This window comes from Eleutherodactylus coqui, chromosome 9 (genome assembly GCF_035609145.1).
Source record: "Eleutherodactylus coqui strain aEleCoq1 chromosome 9, aEleCoq1.hap1, whole genome shotgun sequence".
Taxonomy (NCBI): Eukaryota; Metazoa; Chordata; class Amphibia; order Anura; family Eleutherodactylidae; genus Eleutherodactylus; species Eleutherodactylus coqui.
This window is the reverse complement of record NC_089845.1, coordinates 136,193,530-136,220,849: the sequence shown is the minus strand read 5'-3', so window position 1 is coordinate 136,220,849 and position 27,320 is coordinate 136,193,530. Positions and strand designations below refer to the sequence as shown.

The 27,320-nt window shown below is 41.4% G+C and overlaps 1 protein-coding gene across 1 annotated transcript in view; it reads right to left on the bottom strand.

Annotated features, from left to right (window-relative positions):
* Positions 1-27,320, bottom strand: part of CSMD3 (CUB and Sushi multiple domains 3) — a 909,686-nt gene that overhangs the window by 157,766 nt on the left and 724,600 nt on the right. Inside the window, exons 46-50 of the mRNA XM_066579038.1 lie at positions 25,309-25,497; positions 15,768-15,953; positions 13,838-14,032; positions 10,883-11,056; positions 6,394-6,567 (exon numbers count right to left, since the gene is read on the bottom strand). Coding sequence (XP_066435135.1) covers positions 6,394-6,567; positions 10,883-11,056; positions 13,838-14,032; positions 15,768-15,953; positions 25,309-25,497 — 918 coding nt within the window. The remainder of the gene's footprint in view (positions 1-6,393; positions 6,568-10,882; positions 11,057-13,837; positions 14,033-15,767; positions 15,954-25,308; positions 25,498-27,320) is intronic.

The window sequence follows — 27,320 nt, the reverse complement described above, 5'->3', positions numbered from 1 at the left end:
TAACACAATTGTAAATCTACAGCATAGGTGTACAGCTCATGCAATGCTGCAGGGGTAGGTTGGGTGCTCTGCTGTCACAGACAGATGTAGACCCAGAGGAGAAGATAGCAGTGGTTTATAACCCCTTCCGCTTCTCTTTTCCAGTCTACCTAGCTCGCAATGAGTGCTATTTAGTAAATAGAGGAAGTGGCGGTACTGTTTCCTGTATTTGACAGGCAATCGTGTGATTGGAGGCAACCCCCACCAATGGCAGTGCAACTGAGAATTAGCAGACATAGCTCTGCCAGTGACTATTGTTCTTGTAAGGGGGTAAGTTTTCCCCTATAACTGGGGCTCCTTTGCATGCTGCTCCTATGGATACCCCAGCTACAGTAGAAAACTGAAAAAAGAAAAAAAAAATAACATTCTGAATGTTCTCCGGAGTTCTTATGACATCATTCTGATTCTATATGTTTAAAAATATATACAACAATAGATTTAAAAAACCATAGAATAAAATAAAAATATATTTTAAAAAGTTAAGAAAGAAACAAACGTCAATACCGAACCATTAATTAATATTTATGCACTAATTTGAAAAGTAAGAACTCTAAATTAAAAGAATATAGATATTTTCAACTTTTTGTATATATTACCCTTAATAAAAGATTAAAAGGAAGGGGAATAAGTAAAAAGCCTATTAAAAACAACTCTGTGTGTCACAAAATTACAGCAACATTTTTTTGGAAGCCCAAAGAGAAAATAGGGCCTTTAAACACCACGTATGTAAATACGCATTTTGAATCCATTATTTAGGAGTTTTTTACGGTTTATGCCCTGCAGGATAAATAGTGTGCTTAACTAATTTTGCTGGTCGTTATGGCTATGATGATACCAAATATGTGTGTTTTTTTCTGTGATTGTTCTCAGCAAGAGAAACCAAGTAATCTTGTAGATATGATACCTTTAAAACATGATAATATAGCAAGCTTTCGAACCTCTTAGGGTTCTTCCTCAGGCATAATGAAATAGATCCGAAGAAGCATGAATATATATACATTCGACAAGGCACAGACATGGATGTGATTAATTTGCATGTGTTCTATGTTGTGTCCATGACTAAAGAAGTGCTCAGCCACTGGAAAATCTGTCTTTCTTTATTTGTGTGGCAGTAAGATCTCATCCTGGCTTTCAGTTTTTGTCCTGTTTCTCCAACATAAAGACCTCCAACAGAACATTGGCTGTACCGGATCAGGTACACAACATCGGACGTGGAACATGTCAATGTCCCAGGGATCTTATAGTCCTTGGGATTTGTATCCTGTCCGCAGTCAGTACATGTGAGCAAGTCTTTCAGCTCCTTACCTTACAGGGATAAGTTCCTTTTTGCACTCCTGATTATAAAGTTCCTCAAATTTGGGGGTTGCACACAAAAAACTTTTTTTTTATGTGTGTTTTGGCATTAAGGGGTTAAGGTGCATTTAGGCGGAATGATTATCATTCAAAAAATTGTTAGATTATTTACATTAGAATAATAATCAGTGTAAACACAGCTGACAATCAAACAATAAACGATAATTTGTTTGCTTATTGTTCATTTTATGCAAGCATGGACATCCTTGTTGACTTGTTTGTCAATTGTTCGGTTTAAGTACCAAACGCTCAGTCGTACTCATTGGCTTATACAGTAAATGTGAATAACTAAATGGTTTAGTGAGCGAACGCTTTATCAGCCTGTGTAAACAGGCTGCACTAGCAAACTCATTGACATCATTCGCTCAAGCAAACTATATATTGTTAGGTGTAAAAGGATCCACACTTATATCATCACAGCATCTACAGGGTGGGCCATGGAAAACTAGGCGAGCACCGCACTCTTATGAAAACTGCCTAAGGATTTCATCAGACAAACAGGGTTTACACGCTGCTAAGCAACGTATAAACCACGCTGCTCACATGTGGGGATTATGTGCATGAACGCGCTGCCCCTAGCTCTGCTGAACAGCCTGTTCACACATCCGCGGTGCAGGCAGCCTGCTTCCATGGCTCCCCTATGAGCCTACGGTAAGCACCCTGGACAGCGCACACCACAGAGCTGACAGGCGAGTCAGCACTTGTGGTCTATTCTTTTTTAGAAGCGCAAATTCTGCGCTTCTAAAAAGGGCCCATGTGAGTGCTTCCACAGCAACCTATTGGTTGCTATAGAATCATAGTTTTACACGCTGCTGTAGCAGCATGTAAAACACGCTTGTCTGACAGAGCCCTAAAAGAAAATCTGTCTTTGTTGCCCATTGCAACCAATCACAGTGTAGCTTTCATTTCTTATTCTGCTGGGATAAAATACAAGCTGTGCTGTGATTGGCTGCATTTAGACAGCTTTCCCAAGAGTGTGGTGCCAGGTTAATTTTCCTGTACAATAAACATCATTGGAATATTGTTTCATTTGATGCGCTAAGAATAAGTCAAAAGACTGCGGAGAATTTTGAAAAATTCCACCAGTGTCTGTAAAAGTAGGCCAGTGGGGTGACACGCAAAAAAGCTGATGCCTTTGCATTAGAACTATTATTCCTAATTCCACTGAATAATATTCCTGAGCATGGAGATTTATATATATAGATTGCAGTCACCGTCCTGGGACCGGCTTTCTACTAGAGCTATGATACGTTAGATGATGTGGAAATGGGATTCTCTCATGGAGACATGACTGTTTTTTCTTTACAATGTCTTGCACATTTATACATGTAAATTACTTGTTTTTCTTTGTTGTTGTTTTTGCTATTTTACTGAATTTCTCACTCTTAGATCTTTCGCTTCTATTTCTTTTTTTTACTTTCCATACATTTTCAGCACTGAAATACAAAGCAGTGTTGAGAAGGGTTTTTTTTGGCTGACAGCGATCAGTGTCAGTGCAGATTTATTGGGTGAATGGCCTTCTCAGAATCTGTCCTCATGAATACTTTCATGAGACAGCTGTTGTACTGTAGTAGCTGAATATCTCAAGAGAAGTCCAAATAAAATGAAAAACTGATTATCTGCTCAACTGACAATTCTTCATCGAGATACAGTAGATCTTTAGAATCCTAACGCATTATGTTGTAACATCATCATATATTATTCTAATATGTGCCGGACGGAACAAGAAGCACATCAGATATATCATAATTATTTCTCCATTGACAAACTGTATTAAAAGAATCTTCAGGAGGTAAATTGCAAAGCAGTTCCTCGGTGCACGATACCGGGAAGCAACAGACCTACAAATGCACCTTGTTAAGCAGAGCAAGTCTAAATTATAGAGCAGGTGACAATTTTATGATCTGAAAAAGGAAGAGATATATACATCAAGAGCATGATAGGACAATCAAATAAGTCCCTGGAGCTCGCTGTAGGACAGCAGATATGTTTCATGCTGTTTTTACATTTTTCAAGCCGTTTTCATTGAATTGTAGTCACTCCTACTCATTTGTAACTATGCAACATGGCAATTGAGAGGCAAAATAAATAGATCTAAGCATTGATATATACACTGCAGCACATTAGATATGGTATTTTGATCATATTTCATATTAGATCATTGGCACTGCTAATGTATTCAGAAAACTTGCTGCATTCTGCTGATTGTTGAGTCCTTTGAACTGAATGTACATTAGATAGATAGACAGACAGACAGACAGTCCAGTCACCTTATTATGACCACCTTCTACTTTCGACGTCAGCAGCATGCAGCCCTTGGTGGAAGTGACGTGTCATTGGCTCGCTTGGTAGGTATATAAGGTGTGCAAGTCTGTCACTTGTTGTTGGCAGGGGTAAGAGGGGCAATTTATCAGAAATAGAAAAAGGGATGATAACTGTCTTTCGTCCCAAGGGTTGCAAAATTTATCAAATAGAGAAGTTTGTGAACTGTTTGCATGCTGCTACAGTGAGGCCTTAGTCACACGGGCGTTTTTTCGCGCGATTTGCGCATCGCATGACGGATGCGCATGCGCAAATCGCGTGACCGGCGCCCGAAAAATCGCCCTAAAATCTGCTCCTAGCCGCGTTTCATTACAAACAGGCCGGAGCTGTCCAGCGCATTGCATTCAATGGAGCCGGCAATACAGCCAGCTCCATTGAAAGCAATGTGCTGCGGGCGAGCCCGGGATGAATTGTCGGGAAGGGCTTAAATATATAAGCCCTTCCCTGCAATTCATCCTAAAATGTGTTAAAATAAAAAAAAAATGTATGCTCACCTTTCCGCTGCAGCCAGAGTTCTGCCGCGGCCGCTGTCAGTTCTCCTGAACTGCTTCTCGGCACTATTCAGCCGGCGGGGCTTTAAAATCCCCGCCTGCTGAATGATATAGCCTTGATTGGTCCCACTGAGCCAATGAGAGGCAGCAGTCACTCACCCATTCATGAATTCATGAATGGGTGTGTGAGTGAAACCTGTCTCTGATTGGTCAGGCTGTGACTAATCAGAGGCAGATCATTCAGCAGGCGGGGATTTTAAAGCCCCGCCGGCTGAATAGTGCCGAGAAGCAGTTCAGGAGAACTGACAGCGGCCGCAGCAGAACTCCAGCTGCAGCGGAAAGGTGAGTATACAATTTTTTTTTATTTTAACACATTTTAGGATGAATTGCAGGGAAGGGCTTATATATTTAAGCCCTTCCCGACAATTCATTCCGCGCATGCCGGCAGCCCATTGCTTTCAGTGGAACCTGCTGTATTGCCGGCTCCATTGAATTCAATGGGCAAACATCGTTCTTCTCTGCCACAGCTGTTACAGCTGTGGCAGAGAATAATGATTTGTCTTCTATATGTTCTCAATGGGGTCGGCGCTGCTGCCGCTGGCCCCATTGAGCGCATATAGAGAAGAGAACAGGAATCGCAGATAGGTGCGATCTGCGATTTCTGTTCTATAATTTATCGGACGAGCGCATAAAAAGCGCTCATGTGTCCGATACCATTGCAAAGCAATGGTTCTATAAAATCGCCGGATGCATGCGCATGTGCAAATCGCGGCTAAAAACGCCCGTCTGACTAAGCCCTGAAAGTGTATTCTGGACAAATGGCTCCATTGGGAATAACCAACATGGAAACTGCAGAGCACCACCTGCCGTTGATGTGATAGGTGAAAGTCAGCTATGAAGGTGCACAAAGTCTGATCAATATGCTATAGTTGAACGGCTCACCATGAAATTGAATCAGGGGATTACCACACATGTGTCTAAAACACTATAGTGAACCCTACTACATTTAGGCCTCCGATGAAGACGGATGGTCACTACACCTAATCTAACAAAGGTGCATCAGAAGAAAAGGCTTCAATTTGCACGTCAGTATCGGTGTTGGACCAACACTGGGCCTATTCTTTGGTTCCTCTAATCCATGTGGAAGGCACTCTTAGCTGATTTGGTTATGAATCCATCCTTGCAGATCATGTGCACTCATACATGCTGTTTGATTCTCCCTGGGGAAGATGGGATCTTCCAGCAATACAAAGTGTCTATAGATAAACGAACAGCATCCAACATTTCAACCACAACTGACTTGACAAAGACCGCGGTTGCGGTTGAAACATTGTCGTTTTATATTGGCACAATAAAGATTCTTCTTCACCTGATCGCATGAGTGGAGCTTTACGTTTAATGCACCCCTGGATGCTGCTCGTTTATCTATGGACAGTTTGTACATTTATGGTTCAGGATCCAGAACCTGGGTTTGAGTGTGCATCGGTGATCCTATACAAAGACCTCCCTTTTGCATAAAGGTATGTTTGTGTGCTGCTTATGATCTACTATTTGTACACCAGCAATACAAAGTGATACGTCTCAAAGCTAGAAATGTCGGACAGTAGTCGAAGGAGAATGACTAAGACTTCCCTGGTCCCTTAATTCCCCAGACTTGAACTCAATTGAGCATCTTTGGGACCAACTCAATCATCATCGTGCTCTATGGATCCTCCCCATGCATCTTCCAGCAACTGTAAAATCAGCATGGCTCCAGATACCTGAGACAACCTACCAGCACTTTATTGAATCAGTCCCAGCCTGTCTCGCTGCTGTCCATGCAGTTACTCTGGATATTAGCTGGTGGTCATAATAATGTGAGTTGACTTTGTAGGGCACTCCTAGTGTCATACTGGCAAGAATAACTGGAGTAGCTGTGCACGGTGAGCGACCTGCTGTCCAAAACCCTCCCATTACAGCGCTACATAAGTGTGTTCCAAGCTAGGTACTGAGGAAGGGGTGCCACAGCCCTAAAATGTGTTTAAAAAAGGTTGCGCCTGCACCCATTTTCTCTATTATTTACTCTTTACTTATGCCAAGAGATATCGCTCCATCTATGAACAAGTTTTCAGATGTGAAGTAATAGTTTTTACATACATGCATGATACAGTTAAAAGGCATAAATTAAAGTAACGAGATGTTTACTTACGCACACAGGATGGTAATTGACCAGACCAGTTGTGATCTTGCTGGCAAATCCTTACTGATGACCCAATCAAGCGAAAGCCAGGGTTGCATTGATAGACAACAGTATCTCTATATCCATAATTCTCTCCAATCACTTGTCCATTCACAATTAATTCAGGAGTTCCACAGTGACCAGCTAAAAGGTGAAAAATATAAGATGCATGTCACATGTGATGCTCAATACACATTATAGGAAAGTCAGCCAAACCTGCCAATTTTGATGTGATCAGATGAGAAAGGTCAGGCATGTCGGATCTCAACATGTCTTATATTGTGTTACTGCAGGGGGTAAGTCACTACCAAAGGGGTCTGTCCGCAGCTTATTCCCCATTGTGTCCTCATTAAAAACACATGCGTGCTTGGGGAATTGAGCATGCATGGTGGAGTTTGAAAGCATAGCTGTGCAGCCCACAACGATTAAAATTTATGGGCACATATAAAACAAAGTAATAATAATAAAAAAATCTTTCAATATGTTTATGTCCTCCAGCCAAATTTAATTATATGCTTGGTACCACTATGTTCTAATTCTTTTCTCTGATCCTGCCATATTGGTAGATTTATGCCAGTGTGTTTCTGGGCTTAATGAGTTCCTTCCTCAGGCTAATGGCATAATGTGCCGTATATTCATCTAAAAAGGGGGCTTGTTCAGTATGCATAACAGTATGTACGTTAAAGGAGTTGTCCAAGACTTTCATGATTTTTTTTCCTGCTTCTTGCTCTATCCATATTTACAGTGGTGCTGGGAATCAGCTGAATGGTAGTAATCCTGAGCATCAGACCCCTGCCTACTATCTATTGATGACCCATCCTGAGGATAGGTCATCAATAGAACAAATCCTAGAAGTCCCAGACAACCCCTTCAAAGGCTTTTCTTCACATTATCCTGTGTGCTCCCGTTGAACTTCATTTAGGTAAAGGAATAAGACAGGTATTTTTCTGATCTTTGCCTGTTCTTTTGGTCAAAAAGTGTCTTTAACCCATTTAGGACCAAGCGCCGTAAATTACGGTGCTTCATCCTAGGCTTTAAACCCAACTGATAGTAAAAAAAAAACGGCGTGAGTTTAAAGCCTCTGCTTCTGCAATAAATCAGAAGGATGTCCGGTTGTCAGCTGTTAGTCCTAGCTGAGAATCTATGGGTGAAGGCAGGGATGTCTTTTAACCCTTTCTGCTTTCTCCTTTCTCTAGTGCGCAGCACTCAATGAGTGGTATGTACTTAAGACTGCAATTGGAAATCATTCTTCCTGTACGCGAGACAGCTGCTGGGATCCCCTGTCACAGTAGAGCTACAGGGTACTGGCATACCCTGATCAGCTCTACCAGTGACTATTGTCACTACAGGGGGATGTTTCCCCTGTAACTGAGGCTCCTGTGGATGCCCCAGCTAGTGGAAAAGTATCAAATAAAAAAAAAAAACATGTGAATGACCCCCAGAGGTCTTACATGACGTCATGGGGGACATAGATAGTAAAAAAAAATAATTACATAAATAAGTAAAACAAAATTACAGAATAAAATAACAATATATACATAAAAAAGAAAATAATCCAAAGCCGATGCCAACCAAAACCACTGCTGTATGCATGCTGTAATCCATAACCATACATATTATATATCACAACATCCAAAACAAAATGAGGAACCCATTCCTATATTTTATTTTAGCATAAATATACTAAGAAATTTTTTTTATAAATGTTAAAAAATAATCTTTTTTTTTTAGCTTTTAACCTCCAATAAAACGGAAAAAAAAGTCAGGAGACACAAATTAGATATTAGAAAAAAACTTTCTGACAGTGAGGGTGATCAATGAGTGGAACAGGTTACCACGGGAGGTGGTGAGTTCTACTTCAATGGAAATGTTCAAACAAAGGCTGGAGAAATATCTGTCTGGGATGATATAGTGAATCCTGCACTGAGCAGAGGGTTGGACCCGATGACCCTGGAGGTCCTTTTCACCCTACCATTCTATAATTCTAGTACTGTAATGTGTGCTGCTGCTAATAAAATGCAAGTTTCTCCAAAACTACTGCATAGATGCATAGAGCAGATATAGCTATGGTGCTCTCAGTAAAGGCTGCAAAAAAGAAGTTGACAGATTTCCTTTAAGGGGACCTGTGACATCGAACATGCTTTCCTAAGCTGCAAATAGCCTGTTATAGAGTTATGCGGATTGATATATAGTTTCATGTTAAATGATTCAGTATAATTTGTATTTTATTCATTTGAATCTCTACTCTTTCTATAATTAGGAATCCAGTGGGTCGAATTACTGTGCTTCTTATTTTAATGTTTGCCCCCAAAAAAGGCACAGGGTCTTATTTTTAGGGATGTCTTATCATACTTACCTACCAGGGGCTGTCTGTGTCCCTCCCACTGGTCTTCGGAGCTACGGGGCTCTTGCTTTGGTCCTCAGCTGCTGACAGAAGATCACTTTCTGGTTACGGGTTTATAAACCCCGTCTCCAGTAAGCAATGGCTGTGATTGGTTGTCGAGCACTATGGCTCAGCCAATCAATGCAGCGCTCGAAGAACCTATCACAGCCATTGGTTCATCAAGCGCTGTACTGATTGGTTCTCAAGCACCACAGCTGAGCCAATCAAAGCCATCGCTTACTGGAGGCGAGGTTTATAAACCCCGTTACCAGCAAGCAATCTTCTGCCGGCGGCTGAGGACTGAAGCAAGAGAGTCGGAGCTCCGTAGACCATCAGGAGGGCCCCACACGCCATCTGTTAGGTAATGTATTGCTTTTTTTCTTTATGTAGTGTAGCTAGGGCATATTTTCAGGGTAGGGCTTATATTTCATGCCCCCCACCAAAAATCATGGTAGGGCTCTTTTTAGGGGTAGGTCTTATTTTTTCAGGAAACACTATAACACGATTGACAGCTCTCACTGCATACACACTCATCCCAAGCTAGCTGTCAATTACTGACAGGACCACCCATTAGACTCCTTATAATAGAAAAAGCATGGATTCAAATTAAATGATTCAGTGTAATTTGTATTTTATTAACAGTAATCCCATCATTTAACGACCGCCTATTTACGCTGAGAAAGAACTTGATCTCTGATTGCTTTCAGAGAGCTGAAGGTAAGTGACTAGCAGCTACTGAGCAATTTTTAGTTCAGTACCCTGCCAGGTCCCACGTTTAAACTGGCTAACGATCGCTGAAAATGACTAATTTCAGCGATTATTCCACCATTAGTTGTTCCGTGTAAAACCACCCTTATGGCCCTTTCACATGGAATGATTATCATTCAGTTTATCACTAGATTATACCAAACTGAATGATTATTGCATCTGTGAACACCGTCATCGACTGAACGATAAGCGATAATTTGCTCACTTATCATTCGCTGTTCAGTGCATGCAGGCATAAAAATCAAATGGCGGTCAGCCCGTGTAAACAGGCAGCATTTCGAAGACTCCATCTCCATTCAGTGAACGATTATTGCTCCTCGTGGAAACATAAAATCTGCAGCCACATATTTCCATATTGACATTGTTTCATTTGTGCAGAAGTAAGAGAAGGAAACATGATGGAAGCAGGAGAAGGAGAGCAGCGCCACTACCAGCAAAGACACCTTCACAGGGTGCAGTGTAGTCTTTGATATAAATCTATGCTTAGTCAAATGGGAGTAAAAAGCTCATGGATGACTGCTCTTCCGTCATCACATGCGATTTCAAAGAATGCCAAGGCTGCACAAGTTCTATGAGCTGTAGGTCTGATGTAGCTGCTGCAACTAGTAGTAGCTGATGGAGACAGTACAGCTCCTATATTTGTCTGTAACACCCTATTCCTTATCTTAGCATGGTGTTGCCCCACAACATCCGCCTCTTCCTCCTTCCCCTATGACCTGCTATCAAGACTCTCCCTTTCTGACCAGTTAGGTTCAAACATCTCATCATCTTCCACCTCTTCATCATCCTTCTCTTTCTGAGTTGACTCTATGCCATGGAGTGCACTGGGAGCTGGCAATTCTGTTTCTATATCCCCTGCCCATATGCAAGATTGAAGACACATTTGGTGACATCACCAAGGCACAATGGCTGCTGATTGACTGCACGCTGACCTCTGCAGTAGGCATTATGGGAAATTTGATTTTTCAGTGATTTTCACCACAAATCAGTTTGAACCAACATGATTTGATTTTGTTAAAATTGGGTCGAGTTTATCACCTGGCCAATCAAGATCAGCAACACTAATTGGGATGACTGTTAGGTGCTTAAGTACCCGACAGTGGTCTCATGTAACAGGACCCTTAGACTACAATGTCTATATACAGTGAAATGTAGAAGCTGGAGAAGACAAACATGCAACATTTTTAATTAAACCATAATGAAAAAAATGATTGTTAGCCGGAATGCATATATCCCTTTTCCCAAAGGTGTCCGTAACTTCTAAAGCATAAACTTACACGTCAATTTAATGGAAACTCTAAGATTTACCTAAACATCTTGTCTCAGTGCCGCTCCAAAGTCCAGAAGATAAGCATTCTCGCACAACTGACCCTACAAGCATGTAACCGGAATCACATGTGAATATTGCTGTAGATCCAAATGTTGTTTGTGTCCCTATTTTCTTTCCATTTGGTGGTACTGGAAGTTCCCCACATGATGTAACTGAAAAAGAGTTATAAAATGTTGTCTATTATAAATCAGCACAGTGTTACATGGGTAAAAAAAACTGTAAATAATTAAACTGGGCTGCAATTAGAAAGACATCATGGTGTGAGCTGGAGTTATCATTGCTACTTATTCTTCAACATAGACGTAGAGTGGAAAAATGATGAGGGCATGTAAAGCAGACAGTCGTACTTCGTTCCCCACACCAGCCTCTGTAGCATTTGATTAAAGTCAAAGAAAGCTTTACATAACCTGCAAAAATGGCAGCTTATATACAGGTATAACTACAAGTATGTGTCAGAATGAAAGTCTCACTTGAAATTCTAACAAATGATGACTATAATTTGTGCTTGCCATTCCGTGTTTGATAATGATACAACATACATAAAGCAGGGGAGGGGTGATTTTATGCAATGCTCCAGCTTCTTGCATATGCAGATTGGAACAAGACTATTGGTTCTGTCTTGGGTTGTGTAGAATATTCCTTAATCCCTTCCCGTCCTGCGTGGGAGGTACTTCTAGTAATGTATCAAGCCCCCCACAATGGGGTGCCAATGGATTGCTATGGAAGCTAGGGGCTTAAAAATAGCCTCCAGCGCTGCTATGTGCTGATGCCTATTAGGCCTAATATGATGTCACATTGACAGTAATGCAGACATAATACGCTGCCATATACAAGTACTGAAATGTGTTATGCGAAGAATCAGATGACTTTATGCTCAATCTCTCTACTGTGACATATGAAAAAGTAAAAAGAAAAGATAAAAAAGTGTCTTTCAAAATTAGAAAATCTAATTAAAAAAAGTCTTCAGTTTCAAAAAGAAACAGAAATCTAATGATAACCCACTTAAAAATATATGTGTGTGTATGTATAAATATTTACCTATATAATTTTGTAATGTTATTGCTTAGGTTTCTATGGATGAATCAATATTAACTAACTATAATTTTCTTGCTTTTGTAAATTGTTTTAAATATACATATATGATAGAGTGTGTATATGTGTATATATATATATATATATATATATATATATATATATATATATATATATATATATATATATATATATATATATATATATATATATATAGCTATTCTTGTTTTTCTCTACCTTCCAAAAACAAACCAATATAGAGTGATCGAGAAGTCTTATGTCCCCCCAAAATAAGGTGTTTTATTGTGCAAAAGCAGCTAATATATAGTTAACATCAAATAAAACATCCTCTAGAGTATAGTTATCATAGAATTTATTTCATTCGGTGAATGGTGTAAAAACAACCCCCCCTCCAAGAGAAAAATTAGCAATTGATTGTTTTTTTTTCACTTCGACCATTTAAAAAAAATAAATAAATAAAAGTTATGCAATGTTAAACACCCTCCCTCTGGTCTGCATATGAATGGTTGGGTTACCGCAGGGCGCACAAACAGCAGCCATTTTATACCATTCCCTGACAACCTCTTTAAGGGGTTAAAATTGATCCCATTACCTACAGAATATGAGACATTTTGGAGCTGACTTTTTCTATTCAGAGACTAATGCTGTCTTGCTTTTCCTTTAGGTGTGCGCTGTTTTTACATTATGGCGTAATGGTAGGTTTATAATTATATTGTATTTCATGTAGCTATCCAATCATTCCAAGAAAAATAAAATGTCATTGCAAGTGGCATTGCCAGGGCCAGGGGCATTACCCTAGGTCTTTTGGCTAGTTCACCAGATCACTACATTCAATTTTATTATTGTTTCTGAGTCAATGAACACCCTGGATACTATCAGCAATAAATTGATCTGTATAACTCTTGGCTGGTATGTACTTTGCCTTTATGTAAGAGTTATTCTGAAATACCGTGGAGCTCTCTAGTCAAAGAGGTGGACCACCCCAGCCTCTCCCTGCCCCGATCATGCAGACTGATAGCTCATTCCATGCTTTTGTTTAGGGAGACAGCTGTCTATCAACATGCTGGGAGTAGGGAGAGACTGGCATAGCCTGCCTCTTTGACTCAAGAGCTCCATACCAAGTCAAAATTTAAAGTGTATTTATGCTGATTGCTGAAACATCGCAGCACGTCAGACTAACACAATAGCAATACATGTCCCAGGTTCATGTTGCCTGTGGCTAAGGTTACATGAAGCTGGTGACAAGTTTCCTTTAAGAAAGTCTCCATCATAACCAGAGTCAATGCACTGCATATTCCATCTATTCATATTTACCCCTCAATATTTCATAGTTGTAAAATACAAGATCCGTATACAAATCCAATATTCATTGTGTTGTTTATGGTTAAATTCTTGCATGGAATTACATTTTGAGGCAATTTATCATAAAAATAATTCTAGCGTCTAGTGAATAAAACAAGAAACATAAAACAAATGCATGTGCCATCTATAAATATCACCTACGTACTGTAACTATTTCATATGCAATGTATATTGTGAACCCTTCGACAGCCGTGTGCTGACTTCTGAAAAGCTGAAAGCGTTGAAGCTGTTTCTAGGGACTTCCCAAGGGCGAGAAGGTCAGTAATGGAATTCAGAATGAGCCTGCTAGCTTCAAAGACAACATTGTCAAACTCGAATACCCCACACGAAATGCGAGCTGGGCAGCAAACAAGAATCTATACAATCTTTGATAAAATATGATTTGGCATCATTCTTCAGAGAAAAAATAATATACATTAAGAAAAACCATCCTTCTTGATCATTACCCAGCTGCATAATGTATTGTTCCAAATGTAGGCTTTTATAATGTCCAGTACTGAATAATCTTCTATACGTACTTTGGCAGTGTGGTCTCTCGTTTCTCCAGCTCCATGTTCCATTGGCAAGGCACTGAATAGATGCTGGTCCCAAACGGAAGTAGCCTGGATCACAACTAAAGACTACTTTTGTCTTGTATTCATAGTGAGATCCATTGACAATGCGCCATCTCCCGTGTTCCAAGGTAAAAGAATTTATGCTTGGACATGTAACAACTTTAAGAGAAGAATAACCGAGCTTTATTATACTAGAAGAAGCACAAAAGCTGCAAATAAATGAGCATGAATATTTCTGTAGTACGAAAATACATCAACTGAACAGAACAAAATGGTAAAAGCTATTCTAACGTAAAGAATCTCGGCGTCGTATGAAAATCAGGATTTATAATTGATATATCGTATGCTATAAATAGTGGCGAGCAAACTTTTGGAAAGTTCGATTTGGCTGTTTTGACGAATTTTGCAAGTTAGTCAGTTCGGACTAAATTAGTTCAAACCGAACTAGACAAATGCGTAATACTGGTGTATAACACTGTCTAAGCACCATTAACACCCTCTATGGCTCTTTAACAGTGTTATATACCTATGTTCAGGACTAGTGTTGAGCTAACCGAGTAGAATCCTGTTTCAGATAGAACTTTGCTAAAAGCTCAGCTTGGGTTCTTGCCAAAACAAACTTTTAGCAGAGTTCAACCTGAAACAGGGTCTACTGTTCGCTCAACACTAGTTATAAAATACACTGAACCCATTTTTTGGTTTACTATCAGTTATTTTGATGTTCTCACCCTACCCCTAACACTTCATCTACATGCTCCCCGTAAATCCAAGCATCCACGAAAGGTCACTTTTGTAGTCTGCAGGCCCCGGGCAATGACTATCATGACATGTGTGAAGCTGGCCATACACATAAGATAAAGGTTGGCCAAAATGGTCAATGGCCAAGCTTCTAAAATTGTATACTAAAGATTATTCACAACCTATTGTTGGCCAAGTGTGGCATGAACTACCAATTACAGGTAATCATTTACCACTTTGCACAAATACATTAGACTGTTTTATTTTTAATTGTGCTTAAACTACTAGTTGAGTCTTGTATGTTGCTGGAGGGATTGACTGTGGGAATGATTCAACATATGATTGATCGGCAACATCCTGGCCGATCATAACCTTACGTGTATTTACAACTTAAAGAGGATCTCCCATCTCAACAAGTTATCCCCTATCCACAGTACGGCCGTCTGCCTGTCTTGGTCTTGGGTGCCATGCTAAGCTCAACCCCAACCTGGTCAGTGAAGCTGCTGGGAGAGCAGGGAGAGAGGTTTCAGGGGCTTCCAGCTCCAACAAAGAACTGACCAAGTGCAAATGTATTTAGCACCATCTCCTGCCAGGGACCCAGTAGGGACGCAGAGGAGAAAGAAGATGCTTGCAAGCTCTGGAATTGTAAGCAATGGGGAGTGCTGTGTTGAAAGGCCCCTCCAGCGGTCAGAGTCATGGCTTGGAAGTGGAGAAAGTGAAAGTACACCGAAGGAGAGGTTCTATCCCCTTGATGATGCAGCTGGCATGTCAGTGCTGCAAAGATAGCCCCTTGCTAGAGAAGTGAATGGGACTAGGGACCTTCAGGACCCACTTTCTTGGAAATAGTAGATAACAATCCTTTTAATGGACTCCCCTATGGTTCTAGCAATATCCACCGCAAGAATAGAGCTGGGGACTGCGCTCTTCTCGTTTTACTGGAAACTCTAAACAGAGACTAAAATTATAACGGATAGTGAAAGTGATGGTTGTATGGATGCTATGTCGAAGAGTATCACAAACTTTAACATAATAACTAAAAACAATGTCATAAGTCTTTCACAGTTGCTCTAGATTTGCAAAACATGATTTTAATTAACTGCACTTACATGTTTATACTGTAATATCTTGAATGGATAAAGCTTTCAGTCTCACTTACCTACGCAACGAGGTGTTTTGTTATGATTGCTCCACGTGCCATCTGGCTGGCATACGGCTTGAGTGAGCTCTTTAGATGATAGCTTAAATCCATCATTGCAAAAATAAGTAACACTTGTACCCACTAAGTAATCTGTTGTCAATATGCCTCCATTTACAGGTGCCTTTGGAATCCCACACGATATTGCTGTGAAGAAGGCAAAGACATGACATTGTAATACTTGTATGAGAATGCAGAACAATAAACAATTATATTTATGAGTGTAGCTCTTACAGTGATTATATTCCATGTGATTTATATTACATAACCAAGATATTGGCAAATCAGTATGTGAAATGACCTGTTCCACATGATCTCCATATCATGTTTTGTAAAAAAAAATAAAATCAGCTAAATATTTAAAGGGGTTGTCTGGTTCTAAACTATCGATGAGATATCCTTAGGCCAAGTCATCAATAGCAGACTGGCAGGGGTCTATTGCTTGGGAACCCTGCCAATCAGCTGTTTACCAGGCCAGCCTGCTTGTGCATTGAGCTACTTTCTGCAGGAAGCAGACAGCTCCGTTCTTATTGTAGTGGCCAGGCTTGGTATTGCAGACCAAATTCCCATTCATTTCAATGGCCATTACACTAGGAACAGAGTTGACTTTTTCCTGAGGAATTCAGTTCAGCATATGAATGCAGTGGCCAAGTGAACAGCTAATCAGCAGACGTCCCAGGCAATGGACCCTCGTCAATCCACTATTCATGATTTATCCTGAGGATAGGCCATCAATAGTTTATAACTGAACAACCCCTTTAAAAGGCACATGTTAGGAGAGTTTGGCATGGGTCACGTGATCAAAGATTGCTGTGTAGCCTTGTAATTTCTTAATCTCACTGAAGTCAATGTAAGTTATATTGTGACTGTCAAGTAGCCATGATTGTGGCCAAAGATTGCAACTAACTGTGAGTTGCAATGAGGCCTGCATTGTCTTCAATGAGAATAGGAGATTACAGGGCTTCACTTGAAATCTGTGATAATGCAGGTATAAGGGGGGGCTTAATTGTTCGATAGTAATTAGTAAACATTAAAGTTAACGTTCACTACATCCTGATATACTTTATTATTGCTATGTCTTTTAGGGTTTCTGCCATCAAAGTATTTTGGAGGTGGTCAGCATAGGAATGGATTGGAAGGTTAATGACCCAGCAGGAATTGAAGATGGGAAAAGCTGGCTTTCATGAGTTGCCGCAACAAACAGTGCCACAGCTTGCTGTATGTGACTTGTTTGGAAAGCTGCACAAGAAGAGAGATAGTCCTGAAAGCACTCCAGCATGAGTTGCTCACAATCTCAGTCCAGCAGCCAACCCTGCATCAGACTGAAGCTGTATTCGACTCAACTGTTGTTTTGTGTTGAGTAAAAATTTGAAGCAAAGAAATATGTCCTGTACATACTCACCTGCTTTCTCCTCACCTGGTCCCAGGGCAGCCCTGTGACAGGGTCTTTTCAAGTGTAATTGTGTGTTGGACCAGCCTTCCGAATATGAACCATCTCAGATTCCAGTGAGCACTTTCCAGGTAAGCCCTGAAAGTACCTGCCTAGGTTCTTGATAGCCACAGGGGCCTTCAAAACCCTATTCGGAACCAACATTGTCCTGCAGCCCTAGCAATATGCTACTCAAACCACTGGCAGCATGAAATCCTGACAAGCATCCACATTATAAAGACATGTGTTACTGTGAAATAAGCTTCATTTCTTTCTAAGTGTAATTAAACTACATTCTTTGTAATAATATAAAAAAACAAGCACTTAGGCCGCCTGCAGACGAGCGGGTCGGATCCGGCAGCGAGAAATCTCGCCGCGCGATCCGACCCCAGAGCCTGCAGGGGCGAGCGCGTACTCACCCGCGCCTGGCGGCCCCGACTCTTTGATGTGCCGGCTGCCGCGCAGCCGGCGCATGCGCAGACCGGAGCCGGCGGCCAGGTGAGTGCGTGCCCCGCAGAAAATTAGAACATGCCGCGGTTTGTTTGCCGCGCGTATTGTAATGCACTCCTATGCAGACTTTCAGCGGCGGAAATCCCGCGGGAAATCCCGCGGCGGGATTTCCGCTCGTCTGCAGGCGGCCATAGAAGGAGTTGTTTGCTGCAAAGCACAGAATGCAGTTATATCTCAGGCAGATATGCAAATGATTACAGTTGTGGTGATTAGATGAACAGTCTTGTCACCTGAGACCCTAAAAGTGGTTCCACCCTTAGACTATAAAAAGCTCTCAGAGGCTCCTTGTGTGTAGTGACCTCTTCTTCTGCTTGTGTAGATCTTGTTGAACACTAGATGCCTCTACGTCGCAGAGAAGAGATTTCAACCAGTTAATGGAGTTTGAGAGCAGTGCCTTATTTACAAAAGCTGGATGGTCATATAGGGAAATTGGCTGCTAAATAGGCCATTCTGACCCGACCGTTCAGAGATGTTGGGGCCAATGGATGCATGAGGGCACGTACACAAGGCAATCGGGCTCAGGATGCCTTCGACAGACCACCAGTAGAGAGGACTGTCTGACCGTCCAACAAGTACCAGCAGCTCCAACTGTTTCATTGTCCGCCATCCAGAGACAGGTGGAACCATCATTACAGGCCCCTGTGTCTGTCAGAACCATTTCCAGGTGCTTGGGTGAAGGATATTTAGTCTCACAGTGCCCATTATATATATTGCCTTTGACATCCACTCACCATCACATCAGGTTGCAGTGGTGTCAAGAACAACAAAACTGGACTGCTACAGAGTTGAAGCGGGTTGTCTTCAGCCACGAATCCAGGTTATTTTGGACACTAATGATGGCCATGTTCATATCTGGAGACCTCGGGGTGGGTGCCTCAATCCTGCCTTTGTTGTCGAGCAGCACATTGCGCCCACTGCTGCTGCGATGGTCTGGTGAGCCATCGCATATTATAATTAGAGATGAGCGAGCACCCAAATGCTCGGGTCCTTGTTATTCGTGTCGAGCTTTTCGTAAAATTTGAGAGCTCTACTCGAGTATTGAACCCCATTGACTTCAATAGGAGACTCAAGCCTTTTTGAATGGGACCCACCGGTTGCCGAGCATTTTTTTCCCCCTGTGTTCGTGTTCTCTCTCTCTCTCCACCAAGCAAGCCACAAACTACAGTTGACGTGCGCAGCGTCGCAGCAGGGAGGGATCAAACTGACACGTCAGTGGCGGGGAGGGGCCAAAACTGAGGCAGGGTCGAACACAGCGTGATGCTTGCTTGAGTAGCAAGCACCATCGAGTATGCTAATACTTGAATGAGCATCAAGCTCGGAAGAGTACGTTCGCTCAACTCTAATTATAATCAGTCACCCCTAGTAGTGGTACAAGGGATAATGACAGCTCAGTGATATGTTCACAATATCCTGTAGCCACATGTGTTGCCTCTAATGGGAGGGCTTCCAAAAGGCATTATCCAGCAGGATAATGCTTAGCCGCACACACAGCTAGGGTGTCACAGGAACGCCTCCACAACATTGACACACTTCTGTGGTCTACATGGTTGCCAGATTTATTGCCAGTAGAACATGTATGGCACCATCTAGGACACAAACTTCGACAGCCTATGAGTTTGCATGATCTAGAGGCTCAGTTATAGCAAATATGGACCAATAGCTGCAGGACACTATACGGAACCTATACGCCTCCATGTCATTCATATCACATCATGCATTTAAAGGGGTTGTCCCGCGTCGAAACGTTTTTTTTTTTTTTTTCAAACCCCCCCCCCCCATTCGGCGCGAGACAACCCCGATGCAGGGGTTAAAAAAGATCACCGGAGAGTGCTTACCTGAATCCCCGCGCTCCGGTGACTTCTTACTTACCCGGTGAAGATGTCCGCCGGCATCTTCTCCCTCCGTGGACCGCAGGGCTTCTGTGCGGTCCATTGCCGATTCCAGCCTCCTGATTGGCTGGAATCGGCACGTGACGGGGCGGAGCTACACGGAGCTACACGGAGCTCCATTGAGAAGATAAGAAGACCCGGACTGCGCAAGCGCGTCTAATTTGGCCATTAGACGGCGAAAATTAGACGGCAACCATGGAGACGAGGACGCCAGCAACGGAGCAGGTAAGTGAAAAACTTTTTATAACTTCTGTATGGCTCATAATTAATGCACAATGTACATTACAAAGTGCATTAATATGGCCATACAGAAGTGTATAGACCCACTTGCTGCCGCGGGACAACCCCTTTAAGTAGAAGGCGGCCCAACAGAGTACTAGAGCCTCCCTTAAAATGTTCAGTTTACCAATATAAATTATTCTTTTGCTCTATAATTGTAATCACTTACTTATATCTACACTTTTCTCAAGTGTATAATATGCACTTTCCTTAATTCATTTTTTTATTGTATTTTGTCATTTCCTATATTCATATTCCTCTTATACCTTTTGCACCTTGTTTTGTCACATTGTTTTATGCCTGTCTTGGCATTATGGTGCCTATTATGTTGGTTTTACAGTTGCAGAGTTTATTCTAAGTGTATAAAATCTTGTGGGCCTTGTGGGCATGTCTGGGCATCCTTGACAACCACATTGCATGCGCTTATCTAAGAGTGTGGCACATATGTGCCAAATGTGATGTGGCAGCTCACTTCCATTGTACGATGTGACGAAACTGCCACATTACAATATTTGGTATATTCCAACTTATGCTGCCATATAATAGGAAGTGATAGGGTAATAAATAGATTAATTACACTTGGATAGAAAGGAAGCTGATTGTTTGTGCCTTTTATAAATAGTGTCACATTGCACATTAGCGGTACCCCCTAGACGAAAACTAGATCGAAACACACGTCGTGGCTGACGCCATCCTCTCCTGCCTTTCTTTGTACATGGGTTTGTAGTTTCTTTGATGGATTTAATCAGATATATTGATTCATTTATTTTACACTTTATGCACTTGATATCTGTGTAACTTAAATATTTTCATTAAACACTTGTTAGAATAGTGTGTTGGGATATGTAATTTGATATAAGGAAGATGGCGGTTTTCAGTGCCGTGATACCTTATTTTTAATGTGTACTATTAAAGTGAATTCATTTTATTACTTTATTGTCTGTATATTTTTGGTAGGTTGTTGATAAGCTACGGTGCTTTTAGGGCAGGTGACAGGGACCCGGGTGCTGTACTTTGTATACTCACCCATTTCCTGGATTTCTGTGGTGCCCATTGCCAAAGTCCACACGGCACATGAAAATCTGACTCTCCCATAGACTTGTATAGGAGAGCATGCGCACAGGAGTCTTTTGAAAAGAGTCCGATTTTTGTCCACAGTGTGAGCTTTGGTGGGAGGAACTGCTAGATCCATGGAGTAGGTGAATATAAAAAATACATCACTTGGCTCCCTGTCACCTCCAATAACAGCAGCATAAATTAGTTTATGGTGATCTAGACAGGCAACAGGTTCCCTTTAAGCAGTAGTATTACGATAACAACTTCATAAAGGAATGTCAACACAATGAAATTAAGTGCCTAATTTTGCAAAAAAAAAAGTAAATCTACACTCATTGTACAGATTTTTAACATACGGTAGTTCCTCCACATGCTGAACCAGCCTTTGTTCCGCTACCCTGCCCCTGTCTTGTGCTTTCACAACCTGACCAAGCAAGTGCCCTTAACTTTGTGAAGTATATCAAGCAATGTTCTTCCTAATTGATTTGATTTGCTTAAATGCATTATCCCTTTAGGGCTTTTTTGCAAATGTCAAACAAAGCAGGATCCTATGAATTCAATTGCTTTTCCCATTATCTTGTTAACATCTTAATTTGTATGATAAAGCGGGTAATGAGCTCGGTGATTGTAACCAGTGTGCACTATACTTCTAAGATTTCCAATAGTGAAGGAATTCAAAGCTTAGACATTACATATAGGATTATACAGGAGCAACGGTAGACTCAATTCTACTGATTTGCTGTGCATCTAAATGATAGGTTTAATAGTTTATGTGCACTCTTCTTCCATTTTTTCCTGCTAGTAATAAGCAGCTTTGACATGAAACTCTAGTTTACAGCTACGTTAATGATCAGTCTTCATGTCACTATCAATTCATGTGATATTCAACTGCAAGTCTGTAAGAAAGTTCAAATTTCCTGTAGATTTCTAATAGGAGCCTTTGGCAGCACACTGAACGGCCACTTTGGTAGAAAAACCAATCCGGTAGCGCATCAGAGCTCTTTTGACCTTCAAAACTACAGCAATTCACTATGGGGTTCATCCATCCGTTAAAGGACCCAAGGTGTGCCAAGAAAATGTTCTCAACACCAAAAGCCCACCTCCACCAGCCTGACCTGTTGGCACCTGATAGGAAACGTTCATCATCTTATGCCCGATTCATGCTGTAAGCAAATTGTTTCACTTTCTTGCAAGTTGAAGTCTCACCTTTCTGTTTATCCTAGGCCTCCTTCACACGAGCAATGCGTTTTCATGCTGGTCGCATTGCATCAAAAAAATCACGCCAAGCTGCACTGCCGCGATCTAATTCCAAAAGGAATTAGCATTTTCTCCTCCATTCACAAGGCCACATCGCGTGAAAATGACACTGCAGTAGCGGTTGGCAGAATGGCTCTATTTAGCTTAAATAGCTAAACAGAGCCAGCTGTCTTCTTCAATGACCGCTGGACCCAGGTAAACTCCCACCCTTCCCCCCTTTTTTCAGCTCCCATAGGAATCTATGGGAGCTCCCTGCAATTTTCGTCAAAAGATAGGTCATGGCTTGTCCTTTGACGCCGAGAGAAAAAAATAACACTGCTAAAAATCGCTGACGAAACATGGTTGCGATTTTCCAGTAATGTTTTCTCACCAGCTAATAGCTTTGAGAAAACACTCATGTGAATAAGGCCTTAGGCAGCAATGGTGCTGGAACTGGACGTCTGCTGTTATACTCCATCAGTGCTAAGGAATGATGAGTTGTGCATTCAGACACATTAGCTGGAGCATCAGCATTGCATTTGCATGCAATTTGCTTGACTGTGTACCACCTGTTTTTCAAAATGATTCTCGAAATCCCTCTCTGACCCCTTTCATCGAAGAGCTGCCTACATCTACAAGACCCCCTCTTCCCTGGATATTTTTTGCACAATCACACTGCTCTCAGTATATTCTCAATACTACTGCATGAGAAAACCTCACAGGTTTGGCAATTTTTGAAACGCTGGCCTTGTCTAGTCCTGCACCAATGATCAAGCCTTGCTCAAGAACAGATCGCTTGAAAATGTGCTTCCTTCACGTTATGCTGTACTCTGGAGTCACATATCAAACTTACATCCAGAACAGCTCCAATCATGAAAAGGATTCTCTATAAAGTGGTTATTCAGTGTGAAATCATCTATATTTCATCAATGCAATGTTCATACAGGCTACTATGCTGCTGGTCAAGACTTACAGTAAATTGGCCATGGTATAGTGTGGGCAAATGGTGTAATTGTGCTCTTCCACCATACTACAGAAACCATGACCTAAATTTGCCACGTCATCAGTTCTGAATGCATTTATAAACATATAACTGTATTATCTGAGCACTTAAAGCAATGTTTATATGTCCACTGTATAACACAGTCAGATACACACTATATGGCAGTATAATATGGACAATGGTGGTATAATTTAGTTACCATTAGGGAAGTATTATTCCAAATTCCCCAAACTAAAAAAGTGTAGAATTTCTCTCAGTCTAGGACATGCTAGAACAACCCCATCAAACCATAAGCTACCATTACTAAATTCTTGTTCAGCAGTTCTGTACCTCCTGTGTCCCACCAGCACATATACATGCATGTTAGAAAGATATACTGAATAGGATATTGTACTGTATGCACTGATGTAATGGGCAAGATCATAATACATTCTGGTCTGTATACCATCAGTGTCTTTACTTGGAGGTGGACTTGCATTATTTATCATTAGCCTGAAAAACAAGATGCCCTTAAAACTCTGTGAGTAAAAGAAATGAAAAAGGAGGGGGGAGCAAGACCCAGTGAGGGTGGTGGAATATTTATGGAGTACAAAGAGTTTCAATGATTGAGTATTTTGAATGGTGGAGGTGCTGCCAACCAGATGACGCTCCACCAGTGTGGGCGTGAGTGTAGCGAAAAGGATGTGAAAAGAACTGGTAGGGAGGCGCAACACTCTAAGCTACTAGAAGATGTAGATCAAAGTCCAATGTGTGATGGTGAAAGCACTTCTTTTTTATTATTTTTTCACAAATTAAAAACCAGCAATAGAATACGCGTTTCAGGGAAGAACCCCTTCGTCAGTTCGGCTGGATAGGACAACAGGATGCCTGGGGATGACACGACTCCAAAGATGTATTGGATGTCGAAGCTCCTGTGTGCAGGAGGGCAGGGGAGAAAAAAGTGCTTAAAACTCTGTGGGCATCTTACGGCAGCAGAATTACATTGTGGGATGAAGGATTTGATTTTTTTTTGCTAGCTGTACTCCTTATAGTAATATAACACTAAGCATGGTTGCACACAAAACACCAATAACACTTGCAATTAGACCTTTCAGTCCATCACTCATAAAACAGCGGCTTTGGAACTGTCAGTCCAGGAACATATACTATTGTATGAGTTTCATTCAGAATAGTAACATGTTATTATTCTACAGTATACTTAAATGTGAGTCCCTAAAAGTACATACAACAGCATTTCAAAAGTGCATCAAAATGGAGGGAGGGAAGGAGGGAAAGGAAGGAGGAAGGGAGGGAGGGAAGGGAGGGGAGGAGGGAGGGGAGGAGAGAAGGGAGGGAGGGGAGGAGGGAAGGAGGGAAGAGAAGGAGGAACGGAGGGAGGGAAGGAAGGAAGGGAGGAGGGAAGGGGGGAAGGGAAGGAGGGAAGAGGGGGAAGGGAAGGAGGAAAGGAGGCAGGGAAGGCGGGAAGGGAAGGAGGGAGGGAAGGGAAGGAAGGAGGGAAGGGAAGGAGGGAAGGAAGGAGGAAAGGAAGGAGGCAAGGAAGGAGGCAAGGAAGGAGGCAAGGAAGGAGGCAAGGAAGGAGGCAAGGAAGGAGGGATGGAAGGAGGGATGGAGGAGTGAAAGGGAGGAGAGAAGGGAAGGAGGAAATGAAAGGATGGAAGGGAAGGAGGGAAGGGAAGTGACGGGGGGAAAAAGGGGGGAAGGGAAGGAAGGAAGGAGAGAAGGGGGAGAGAAGGAGGGAAGGGAGGAGGGAAGGGAGGAGGGAAGGGAAGGAGGGAGGGGGGAGGGAGGAAGGAAGGAGGGAGGGAAGGAAGGAGGAAGGGAAGGGAGGGAGGGAGGGAAGGAAGGAAGGAAGGGAAGGAGGGAGGGAGGGAACGGAAGGAGGGAGGGAGGGAAGGGAAGGAAGGAACTTCAGTATACCAGCAGCGTTAGTACATATAGAGCTATTCTAACTTTAATATTACACAATAGAGGACTCCATAGCAAAAAAAGAAATGGTGGCTTTTCATGGTTAGATAAATAGATAAATTAAATAGATAGATATGAGATAGATATACAAATAGATATGAGAGAGAGATAGATACAAAAACAATATGCATTTACCCTGACATGCAGGAACAGGCGCATCCCACGTAAAATACCCATATGGTGATTTTTTACAGACAGCTGTGCTTTTGCCAATGAGTCGAAATCCTCGATCACAGGCCCAGCGAACCATACTGTTCAGTTGTCCACCTGTCTGACTTACAATGAATCCATGTGGAGGAGATTCTGGAGTGCTGCAATAATGGGCTGCAAAATTCAAATAGTTTGATACAATTTAATAAAAAGCCGATAAAAACATAACTGACATAAAAATACAGAACACTATCATGAATATAAAATACAGATAAAGTGAACATGACTATAAAGATTAACATACATGTATGATTAGTTTATGCTTTATGATAGATAAAAATAAAGGAAACAAAAATTGTGTTAGAAACAGAATTTATTTAGTAATTTTTTAAAATTTGTCTGTTATCTTCTTTCTTTTTGCATGCTTTTTTTAGTGTTTTGCATTACCTTGAATACCTTTAAATACTGCCTAAACTTTTACATTCGTTATTATAAATCAATAGTAGAAGCAAATGAAAAAAAAAATTGTAATATATCTTAAGAGAGAAAGATAAGATTTGCACACAGGAGTCTCTACACAGATCAGATTACAGATGCAGAAGTCTATGTGACTCTGTCTCTCTCCCTCCAGCAGTTCATTCCTTCCCTTCCCATAGACTTCTGCAGCTATGATCTGATTTGTCTGTGTACAGAATTCTATGTATAGATAAACTAGCTTGTTATCCGCGACTTCATCCGCATGGAATTTTTATTTTTTGATCTATTCTGTGTTTTGCTGTATATTGAAATGTAAAAAGTTGAAATAGGGAACGGAATGTAACTGCAATGCGCTACCAGCACAGTTGTGTACACAATGTTTTTGGTCCATGTTAATGTGTCTTTCGTTCAAGTTGTAAGGCAAAATCTGTCTGTTTGTGTCGTACTGCCCAGCTTCCTTTCTTACACAGCTGAGGTAAAATGAAAGCTGCGCTGTGATTGGTTGCCATTTGTTATGCTGCTGAAGTAAAATAAAAGCTGTTTTGTGATCGGTTGCTATGGGCAACACGTGATTTTCTTTAAAATTTCAATCTATGTTAATGAATCTTACATTCAAGTTTTAATCGGTACCCCTGCTAGCTTAATAATTGCATACGTACGATAATGACATATGCCCTCATGTGTCTGCCCATTTGGGGAGGCCTAGCTTATGATGTGCACCCCCTTCCTCTCCACCTCACTGCAAGGTGCGGTGCTGGCGGCGGAGAGAAGGTGCGCCTGCACATCACCAAATAAATCTGTCTTGTTGCACTCCCAAGAAAACTCTATACATTTTCGGGATGCAACGTAGCCCATGTCCTTCCTCACGATGCAAGCTACCTTCCTGCGAAATGTCATCAAAATAACTTCAGCAGTTTAGCCGTGAAAAGGTAACAGACAGACGGAGTAACTTTCACATTAATAATATTAGAGGATCAGAGTTATGACTTTTTGAAAGTGAGGAGAGAAACTAAAAATGAAAAAGAGCCATGTCATTAAGGGGTCAAAGAGCAACTTTGGTGATTTTTTTTTAAATCCATTATGTAATTAGACCCCCGGTATATATGAATCAACTAGTATTATTGTTTTTAGTTATTCCTTTCTAGCTGAAACTCCTGGAGTCCTTTTCCTCAAATGGTCAGGCCATCTCAATTCCGACCAGCTCGGATTTACTTGGGTTTATGTGCCCTCAAATTAGTCAGTTTTTCAGTCAACATAACCCTTGTGTGATGGACCTTACCACACAAGCTCTTTAGAGGAGGACACAGTCACTCCTATCACAGTTACTGATGATGATCACACAGCTTCTGACACGGTTATAATGAAGGAGATCACAGCTCAACCTCCTGACTGAATATTTATAGTTTGTAGCTTATGTAGATGAATAAAGAATACACATGGTAAGGTCAGTGTTCTCCCTGCAGGCAGAGTTGGTACAGGCTATAGCTGATCATATGATGTATCATGGGATTGACAGAAAA